Source organism: Musca vetustissima, unplaced genomic scaffold, assembly GCF_032173495.1.
Source record: "Musca vetustissima isolate MV318-11 ecotype Yass unplaced genomic scaffold, APGP_CSIRO_Mvet_v1 utg6013, whole genome shotgun sequence".
NCBI lineage: Eukaryota > Metazoa > Arthropoda > Insecta > Diptera > Muscidae > Musca > Musca vetustissima.
This window is the reverse complement of record NW_026889308.1, coordinates 1,242,886-1,254,260: the sequence shown is the minus strand read 5'-3', so window position 1 is coordinate 1,254,260 and position 11,375 is coordinate 1,242,886. Positions and strand designations below refer to the sequence as shown.

The following is an 11,375-nucleotide window of genomic DNA, read 5'->3' as shown; positions in this document are numbered from 1 at the left end:
TGTAGCCTCTTTTATTCCTCTCTCGTCTCCTTCGCCCATAAACTCAATTTACTTGATCGACAAAATTTGCCCGTGTGACTACTGACCTACAGGCTTTTGGAAAGAAATCATAACCTTTCATTCATATTTCGCGCTTTTATTTATTTTATATTAGGTAGAAGAAGTTACCGCGTACACAGTTGATTTTTTTTGTGCATATGTTTGTAACAAGCAAATTGAATCGAGATAGACCCATGGCTCCTTTTGAGAATATGCATAGAATAACTTTCTAGTTCGATTTACGCATGTCCGTCCGTCTGTCCATGTTAAATTGTAAACAAAGTACAGGTTGCATTTATTATTCGAATTGGATGAAATTTGGCACAGCTCATTAATTTGGCCCAAGGACGAACCCTATTGGGAAAAAATTGGTTCAGATTTAGATATAGATCCCATATATAGTTTCGTCCGATTTAAGGTAAGTGGTGCACTAAAGACCCTAAATATCTGTCGCAGCAAATTTGCAGCAAATTTGGCATAACGTACTGAATTGAGCCTAGAGTGATGGCTGCAAAGTTTCGTGAAAATCGGTTCAGAGTTAGATACAGCTCACATATATAGTTTCGTACGATTTCATGTAAATGGTGCACCAAAGTCCCTATATATCTTTCGATTTGCACGAAATTTGGCATAACGTACTGAATGGGGCGTAGAATGATGTCGGTCATGTTTTCTGAAAATCGGTCCAGATTTAGATATAGCTCCCATATATATGTTCCTCCGATTGCACCAAAGTCCCTATATATCCTTCGATTTGCACGAAATTTGGCATAGCGTACTGAATTTAGTTCAGACTGATATGTGCCAAGCTTCGTGAAAATCGGTTGAGATTTAGATATAGCTCCCTTATATTATAGATTGATTTTAAGTTATTGATGCACCAAGGATCCAATATATGGCTGATAGGAACAAAACGTAGTGAAATTAGTATAACCTAACCTGTGACAAGTTTCGTTGAAATCGGTTCATATTTGGATATAACTTCCACATATATTTTCGCCCGTAAATTGGACATCAAAATCCTAATGTTTGTCAGATTGACATCAAATTTTGCACAACGTACAAAATTGAGCATAGAATTACATAGTTGCGTTTTCTAGAAGTACAGACATAGCCCAACGGATGACCTATTGATATTTGTTTGAAGTCGATTGATCTAAGTCGATTCACATTTAGATATATATCACATATTTTATTTCATCCAATTTCCTGTTCATAGTCCTGTTTAATATAGAGGAGGTGATGCAAATGTGGTATAGTCACTTTTTTTGTAAACTGAAAATTTTAGAATAACTGAAACATGTTCTATAGTTTGCTGTTCTCACAAAAATAAGATAGCAATGATATGTTTAATTTATTTAAATCACGTCGAGAATCAGTACCAAAAATTACATTTTTCATGAAAATTACTTTTTTCGGTTCAAGTTTAAAAATATTTTTTTGTTTTACGGATGTAATTTAATCGTTATTACTAAAGCATTAAAATAATTAGTATGAACTAAAATCAAATAATATGCGCGATTGCACCACATAATCACCAATTTAGGGAAAAAAACTAAACATTTCTTCAGTAAACACAAGTGCAGGTAATGTGGTATACATTGAGTCTGCATGAAAAAAGCCAGCACTAGACAAAATCTCATTACTATTTGAAACATTTGTACTCTACGAGAATCTATCACGAACCACAAGGATGAAAAACAAAGGCTATGAGTTGTAACGACTTCTTCATACAAAAATTAAATATTGCCATGTGTAGACATTATTACATATTAAAAATTAAATTTCCACTCAACCTATTCGTTCAAAATCTTAACAGACATAAATATGGAGCTAATTCGCATTCATTAAAAACAATAAATTATATAAGATATCAATTGGAAGTGAAAATTATACTATACCAAATTCACAACATGTGGTATACCACATTACCTTCACTTTTTTAAAATCACTTTTAATGGAATTTCAAATATTTTCTCAAATATCTCTTAAATTGTTAGAATAATTTTATTTTCAAATTGATACATGGAAAGACAACACATGTATCATGTTATGTGCAAAATTTCAATTTAATCGGATAAAAAATAAAAATTTGGCAATCTAAAAACAAATGGGTATACCACATTTGCATCACTTCCTATACCCATAGTGGTGAAGGGTATCATATAGTCGGCCCGTCCGACTTTACAACTTCCCTTACCGGTTTTCATTAGGGCAGCTTGAAGTGAATATCATGGGTACATACAACTTTTTTACTATTAACTGAGAAACTACCGAATGAAATGACTTAATTAACAGTGATGGACATAACTAAGTGAGAGTAAATGTAGGTGAACCTAACTGAGAATTCATCATCAAAAATGACTGAGGCAAAGAGAACAATTGAGACTCCGTTTTTAGCATTTAAGCTAACGTATGATTTTGGGAAGTTTTGAGCATCAATGATCTATGGCGTCGACGTAGACGATTCCGCTACAAAACGCACTGCGCACAACATCACAATAAAAACACACATATATAAGCAAAAAAGCCGAGAAAGATGAGCAAATTTGGTAATAACGTATTGAAACAGCAATCATGGTCTATAAATAAGGTCACCAAGATAGCAATCGAAATCGGAAAACAGCTGTTTTTTCTCAAGTCTAATGTCAAAAATTTCGACTTTGTTTAAGTTTTCATAATGGACGTCAATTTACAATAATGCATTTTGACAGCAAACTTGAGACGTATCGATAATCAGCTGGTCTCCCTTGGTAACCTTATTTATAGGCCATGACAAGATCTATTAATAAGGTCACCAAGATAGCAATCAAAATCGGAAAACAGCTGTTTTTTCTCAAGTCTAATGTCAAAAATTTCGACTTTGTTTACGTTTTCATAATGGAAATCAATTCACAATAATGCATTTTGACAGCAAACTTGAGAGGTATTGATAATCAGCTGGTCTCCCTTGGTGACCTTATTTATAGGCCATGACAAGATCTATTAATAAGGTCACCAAGATAGCAATCAAAATCGGAAAACAGCTGTTTTTTCTCAAGTCTAATGTCAAAATTTTCGACTTTGTTTACGTTTTCATAATGGAAATCAATTCACAATAATGCATTTTGACAGCAAACTTGAGAGGTATTGATAATCAGCTGGTCTCCCTTGGTGACCTTATTTATAGGCCATGACAAGATCTATTAATAAGGTCACCAAGATAGCAATCAAAATCGGAAAACAGCTGTTTTTTCTCAAGTCTAATGTCAAAAATTTCGACTTTGTTTACGTTTTCATAATGGAAATCAATTCACAATAATGCATTTTGACAGCAAACTTGAGAGGCATCGATAATCAGCTGGTCTCCCTTGGTGACCTTATTTATAGGCCATGAGGTCACCAAGGGAGACCAGCTGATTATCGATACCTCTCAAGTTTGCTGTCAAAATGCATCATTGTGAATTGACTTCCATTATGAAAACGTAAACAAAGTCGAAATTTTTGACATTAGACTTGAGAAAAAAACAGCTGTTTTCCGATTTCGATTGCTATCTTGGTGACCTGATTAATAGATCCTGACGTAAACAAAGTCGAAATTTTTGACATTAGACTTGAGAAAAAACAGCTGTTTTCCGATTTCGATTGCTATCTTGGTGACCTTATTAATAGATCTTGTTGGTGACCTTATTAATAGATCTTGATCATGGCCTATAAATAAGGTCACCAAGGGAGACCAGCTGATTATCGATACCTCTTAAGTTTGCTGTCAAAATGCATTATTGTGAATTGACTTCCATTATGAAAACGTAAACAAAGTCGAAATTTTTGACATTAGACTTGAGAAAAAACAGCTGTTTTCCGATTTCGATTGCTATCTTGGTGACCTTATTTATAGGCCATGATCTTGATTCTGCCATAGGTGCATTAATCTGTTTGTTTTGTGCGGCTACCTTATTAAATGTGGCTTGCTTTGAATTTTGTGAATTGATCGACGCATCCTTAACATCTTCTGCTTGTAAATAGAATAGGATTATTTTTTCTGCTTATCACTTTTCAGTCGACTCTCGAACTGGAAGAAATTGCTGATAAATCTAAATATACATTAAATGCAGTTTGTACCTAGCTGAGTTTCCCTATAAAAGAAAATTACCAAATCATGGAGCAAGTGAACGAAGATTATTCGGCTGTGCCAGCGACCAGCGAGGATTCAAAAAGTATAAAATCTATAAGCAAGGATAATGTTCATAAAATTTGTTCAGGGCAGGTATGTGGACTTCTTGCCATCGCTGTTTATTTCTCACATATTCAAAATTGTTGCAGGTTATTGTAAGCTTGTCAATTGCTGTTAAAGAGCTAGTAGAAAATTCCATAGATGCTGGAGCAACAAGTGTGGAAGTCAAGTTAATTGATTACGGCAAGGAATCGATAGAGGTCAGTGACAATGGCCACGGTGTTGAAGACCACAACCTGGAAGGAATGAGTATGTTAATATATTTAATTACATCCAGACATTAATAGCAATCATTCTGTTTGTCAAGCCGCTAAATATCACACCTCCAAACTTCGAGAATTCACTGATTTACAGTCGGTTGTTACATTTGGGTTTCGGGGGGAGGCTTTGAGTTCTCTCTGTGCTTTGGCAAACATGACCATTATTACGCGGCACAAAAATACGGATGTTGGTACAAAAATTGAAATGGACCACGAAGGAAATATTATAAGCCGGACTCGTTGTGCTAGGTCTATCGGAACCACTGTGATATTAGCAAATATTTTTGAAAAGCTTCCTGTTAGAAGACGTGCTTTTGTGAAGAATGTTAAAAAGGAGTTCACCCAAATGTGTCAAATTCTACAAGCGTATGGCTTAGTTTGCAAAGGGGTGCGAATAAAATGCACGAATCAGACGAACAAAGGAAACAAGGTTGTCGTAATACAAACACAGGGCTCTGACAACGTCTCTTCCAATATTTCAGCCGTATTTGGTAGTCGTCAGGCAAACGATGTTCTAGAAATGAAGTCCCCACTACGGGGTAGTGATAATAAAAACAGGGACGTTGACGAGCTGCTCGAGGAGTTGCAACAAGATTTAGGTGACTCCATACGCCTCACCAGGGAAGATGTTAAACGAATGTTGCGTTCTGAGTTCGAGGGTTATATATCTAGTTGTGCACACGGAAGTGGGCGATCATCAAAGGATAGGCAATTTTTCTACGTAAATTCCAGACCATGTGATCCTAAGAACGTAAAATTTGACATTCAATATACACCGTGCACAAATATATTCATAATCTTATTCGTGTTTTGCAGATTTCTAAGGTCGTAAATGAATACTATCATCGTTATAATCCTCATCAGTTCCCCTTCGTATATCTGAACATTGTTACCGACCGTGAATCGGTTGATGTCAATTTAACACCCGATAAGCGACAACTGCACATTAACAACGAGAAAATTCTTATGGCATTAATCAAGAAGGCGTTGGGTATAACATTTTCCAGCATCCCATCTACATATAAAATGCAAAATACAACAATCGCCGGTATGATAACGATGGAACAAAACTCTCCAAAAATGAAGTCGGCTGAAGAACAAGTCCCATTGGATGATGAGAAGGATGATATTTATCCAACATCCACACAGACATTTTCTCAAGTGCTATCGCAGTGGAAACGTACGGGAGATACTGGGGGTACCGTGATATCGTCTACAAAAACATCTAAAAGAAAATGTCACGAAACCGAAGAAATAAGGACTAGAACATTAAAAATGATCAAAATACAGGCATTTTTAAAAAAGGAGCAACCCGAGAAGGGGCTGAGTTTGCAACCTTATAAATCTGAATCTGAGGATGACGAAAATGAACAAGCTAACGATGGAATATTTGACCAAAATGACAAATTAACAACTTCTTCGAATGCAGATGAAACGCAAGTAATGTATACAAAATCGACCGAAATCATAAGCGAACATGCTCCAGAATCACTCGATGACTCCTTTGGGAAATTTTTGGAAAATTCATCGGATATTGAAACACATATTGCACTCGATGATAGCGATGTCGAGAATTATATCCCAAGGATAACGTGCAATGAAATGAAAATCTCAATATCTGAAATTGAATCAATATTGCAAAAGGAACACGAATTTGAACAGAAAATGCAACAAAAATCAAAAATGGAGCGTTTGCGTTTTAAAAGTGAAATTAATCCAATTCAAAATAAAACTGCAGAAGCAGAACTGCAAAAAGAAATAAGTAAATCACACTTCGCGAGTATGGAAATATTGGGTCAATTCAATTTAGGTTTCATCATCACAAAACTGGATGCAGATCTCTTCATTGTTGACCAGCATGCTACGGACGAAAAATATAATTTCGAAACATTGCAGAAAACAACGCAACTGCATCACCAACCATTAGCTATTGCTCAGCCCTTGGAATTGACTGCTGTTAATGAAATGGTATTAATAGACCATTTGCCAATATTTGAGAAAAACGGCTTCAAGTTCGAAATCAAGCACGATGGTACGTTCAATTGTTACATGCGTTGCAGTTCGCCTGGGTCATTTTAAATTTGCTAATACTGGTCTGTCTTCTCTCGAAATGTCGAATTTTTGTGATCAGTAAACATGGGACAATGATTCCAGATGGTAAACATTTTAAAACGATCCGGCTATGGACTGGACTTATGTCTTACATTTAATGTACATAGCGCTTTGCACTTACAAACATTGGTATTTCCACAACATTTATCATTACAGCGCCGCCAACAAAAAAGATCAGTTTGCTTGGTAAACCAATGAGCAAAAATTGGGAGTTTGGAAAGGAGGATATAGACGAGTTAATTTTTATGTTACAAGACGCTCCAGAGGGAACTATGTGCCGTCCATCTCGTATACGAGCCATGTTCGCTTCACGGGCATGTCGAAAATCCGTCATGATTGGCACATCTCTGAAAAAATCAACTATGGAAATGTTGGTAAAGCACATGGGAGAAATTGAGCAACCATGGGTAGGTATTGAAAATCTTCGTTGTTCGCTCTCACAATTAAGTACATCAATTAATCCGTTCATACAACACTATTCTTAATTCATGTCACCAGAGTTTATTTATTCAAACTTTTTGTTTTTTGTTTATACCAAAATTTTAAAAATTTTCGGCAATCGCATATATATCTACATAAATAGCAAAAATAATTCTCTTTCTCCTGACTATAAAAAAGTTATCGAACCACATCCAGTAAGAAATCAAATGTATGTGTCAATTGATTGATAGATAGATTTAATACATATCATGTTATTATATTGCATATTGCTTTATATCTCCATAAATAATTAAAATAATCAGATGCATAGTACACTAATTCAATGTAAAATAAGTTCAATTTGTTCTAAATTTATTCGCAAAATTATAATCACCCCTATTCCGTATGTCGTCGTCGTTGTAGACGACGTAAGAAATCAAATGTATGTGTCAATTGATTGATAGATAGATTTAATACATATCATGTTATTATATTGCATATTGCTTTATATCTCCATAAATAATTAAAATAATCAGATGCATAGTACACTAATTCAATGTAAAATAAGTTCAATTTGTTCTAAATTTATTCGCAAAATTATAATCACCCCTATTCCGTATGTCGTCGTCGTTGTAGACGACGTTTCTTTGTCACATCACTTCGCATTGACATCGACATCACTCCGACATTTATTTAGTATTCTATAACACTCATGCGACGATGTTCTATTGATATTGTCGATAAATAGTCGATATCGACAATATCAATAAAACAAAAAACACATCTCTAAAATTTGATATATTTGTGCAAAAATATGTTTGTATCCTTCACCGCACTGTGGCACAGGGCATTATGTCTTGGTACATGTGTTTGCAACATCCAAAGGAAACGATATAAGTTTATAAGTTAGTATGGCCTACCGTGAATAATTGTTCCATGGTTATACATACTATTAATTTTAAGCCTTTGGAATAGTTCATGTACTGTTGCCTATGATATGAATAAGTGATATACTGTTAATTTTATGCTTTTGGAGTAGTCCATGTAATGAAGTTTTTGGAATCGCTAATGTTTCTTTGGGCTAGGTTCTCGTTAGTGAATAAATTGAAATTGTCACACGGAGTAGTATAGGTTACAATTTAATTAAAATAGGACTTAATGACTTCAAATTGTTTTCTTTTTTTTTTTTTCTTTGAAAAAATAATGAAATTAATAACATTATTGGTCTTTACACATACTGCAAGAATCTACTAGATTTTACTATTTTCTTCGATATCACAAAGAAAAATTCTTTATCGTAGTAAAAAGTAGTAGATTCTTGCAGTACGGGAAGAGAACACATGTACATCAAAAACTCAAAAGTTGATATTTTTATAATATTGTATATATCAACATTAGGTATTTTCGTTTATTTTAATACATACATTACATTTATATTGATAGTGATATTCTGTAACTGTTTAACGACAGAATTACCGACAATAGTCGATAACTGAAATTTTCCATTTGCTTTTAATTTAGCTAATTAACGAAAATGTTCGTAAAAATATCGATCAAAATAATGCCCGCTAAGCCCTACCGATTGATATGAATAAGTTGATATAAATTTTATTTTTACATAAAAAATGTGCGGGTTAATCTTACCGATATTACAAAACATAGTTACAGACAAGTTAGATATACCTTGATTACAGAATTACACTACAAAGGTTTAAATGTCAATTAAAAAAAAGAAATTGGTAGAAAAAAATACAAGTAACTAAAAATTCTATCTATACATTTGAACGAAATCCTTGGGATACCAAATGTGCAACATCAATCGGATTTCGACCTCTAGTTTCTGGAAGATAGAATTTTGTTAAGAGAAATATTGTAAAGCACGTAATAGAAAATGGCAGAAATGAGAATGGGCCCCATAAATTTTGTAACGTTGGAAAAGCCATGCCTACGGCGAAGTTACAACACCACGAAGATAAACTTCCCAATGACATTGCTACAGGCCTGGGGGATACTTGGAACAATTCTGCAATAGAACAAAATCACGAAATAAAATATACTATGTGTCATATGTTCATACCTGATCCAATAAAAAATGGAATAGGACCAACTCCAAATTGGAATGAAAATATGTACAGGAATATACAGGCTATACAACCCGGTCCGAACCACGCGACATCATCCTGCAAAAGGGGAGTTTTATTTTTTTACATGTATGTATATTTGTACGGGTGTGATGCCATATTTACTATAAAATTTAACATCAAGGCAAAACTAAGAAGGAATATACTGCACAGCAAGCTTGAAATCAGCATTAGTGGTCGGCGATTCACTCTGGCCATAAGAAACGGACCCAACAGCGAGGTGGCCAAATTTAAAGATCCGGCACCCAAGTTCGCCCATTCGGCTGCTTGATCAGATACGCCAGCCCTACGGAAAATCGACACTGAATAATAAAAAATCTGCAAGAATTAAATTGGAGTGTATTATGCTGTTATGTGAGTGCTAAAATTGCATCCGTACTGCATTAATCCCAGAGAGCTGCTGACCACCTTGGTATACACAAACAATGACCAGAGGCAGCAACAGCCGTTTGTCTTTCAGGACGTCACAATAACCACAGGCATCTTCTTCGTCTTCCGCACTACATATTTCGTTGGCGAAGTCGTCTTCCTTAAGGTTTCCTCCTCTTAAGCGCATGAGCTGTGCATGAGCCTCTTCACGATCTCCTTTAACCGCATAAAGCCATTTCGGACTCTCTGGATACAGAAAACATGGTGCAAAACATACAACAACTAGCACGACGTACAAACTCAATGCAATGTGCCACTGCGACTCGTTTCCGAAGACTGTCCGCAGGCTAAATACCTGACCAACTACAACACCAGCCGTCAACCCAACTGCACAAAATACACCTAGACTTCCCCGCAACTCTAAAGGCGCAACTTCGCTAAGATACATAGGTAAGGAGGAAGTGGTTAAACCAGCCGCCAAGCCAACCACGAAGCGTCCCAAGATAAGCATTTCGATTGAATTTAGCACGCGGCAACAGAAAAAACATACTGCTCCGATACAGAAGAGGCAACCACAAATTAGCACACAACGCTTTCTGCAACAACCCAACACTAGTCGACAAATAAGCGGTATACTATTGATTGCATGCATTTACCTCCCATATTTATTTGCCACAATAGCACCAGCAAAAGATCCCACCGCTCCTCCTACCAGAAATATGGAGATTACAGCAGACCACAGTAGATCTAAATTAGTCTTTGATAGCTGTACATTGTATCGCAATTCCAAGGTTCGATTGGACCATGCCCGCATGAACTGCAACAAAACGCATAATAAGTTCAAATTTGTTTCTGTTTGACCAGATGATGGCTACCTCCCCGGGGCTATTCATAACACCAATACAATAACCTGCTGGAACTGCTGTTCCCAATGTTGAACAGTACCCAGCAAAAATCAATAGCGCTGTCCATTGTCCCTGTTGATTAAAGTAATTTGTAATTAGTATAAAATGAAACCCTATTCATTTGTATATATGCATGTGTATACAAATGAATATGTTTCTTGTCGTTTCTTCCACTATATGGTATTTTTGGTGCCTTACTATCGTATACTTGCATGCAACATATAGTGAAACAATACTATATTTTATATGGAAATACCGAAATATACCACTCATTTCATTAATAGCCTTATGTGAAAAACTTAAGGGCGCGACTTTTATTTTGAAATGAGCAATATATTGGGCATACTTTATTGTGATTTTGTAATAGTCTATCTGACGTTGTGCTTGTCCGGCAAAGACTCCACGCGCTTTTCGCAAGTTCCCTTGAAATATTTGGCTTCATTTAAAATTTGTAGTTCGTTTGACTCCGCCATTTTACAGTAAACGGTTGTGCCCCAAGGGCGATCGTGTTGGAACTATTTAAAAACTGTAATAGTTATAAGTAGGAAATGTAATTCATATGCACCAATTTATAATCTCGAAAAAAATAATACTTTGGGTCATTATTAATAGGATTTTATTATGATTGTAAAGTGACAAAATTTGCTACTGTAAAATATGCAAATACATAGGAGTTCGTGTATAGTTAATTTTTTTTTACAGAAGCTTTATATAGATACAATGCATTTATATATAATATAGATTTTATATTCTCAATTGCTTGTTATCTCTTCTCATTACAGAATTGTCCCCATGGACGCCCGACGATGCGACATCTAATAAATTATGCCTTGTTGAAAGACAGCGATGTTTGCAACGACGACCCAAAGGCAACGTGTTCCAATTAATCTCCCTATGATATTAGAGTAGATAAGAA

At 35.4% G+C, this 11,375-nt stretch overlaps 2 protein-coding genes across 2 annotated transcripts; one reads left to right on the top strand and one right to left on the bottom strand.

The window, feature by feature from the left end:
- The first annotated feature begins 4,177 nt into the window (after positions 1 to 4,177).
- LOC133337046 (mismatch repair endonuclease PMS2) lies at positions 4,178 to 11,346 on the top strand. Its single transcript, XM_061545309.1, has 6 exons — positions 4,178 to 4,285; positions 4,342 to 4,501; positions 4,560 to 5,263; positions 5,329 to 6,544; positions 6,781 to 7,031; positions 11,242 to 11,346. The coding sequence occupies exons 1-6, from the start codon at positions 4,178 to 4,180 to the stop codon at positions 11,344 to 11,346; spliced, it is 2,544 nt and encodes an 847-aa protein (XP_061401293.1).
- LOC133337010 (solute carrier family 2, facilitated glucose transporter member 3-like) lies at positions 8,817 to 10,932 on the bottom strand. The gene is made up of 7 exons (XM_061545275.1): positions 10,837 to 10,932; positions 10,430 to 10,531; positions 10,211 to 10,371; positions 9,565 to 10,150; positions 9,291 to 9,503; positions 9,122 to 9,224; positions 8,817 to 9,067 (listed from the first exon to the last, which is right to left on the bottom strand). The coding sequence occupies exons 1-7, from the start codon at positions 10,930 to 10,932 to the stop codon at positions 8,817 to 8,819; spliced, it is 1,512 nt and encodes a 503-aa protein (XP_061401259.1).
- Positions 11,347 to 11,375: the final 29 nt, after the last annotated feature.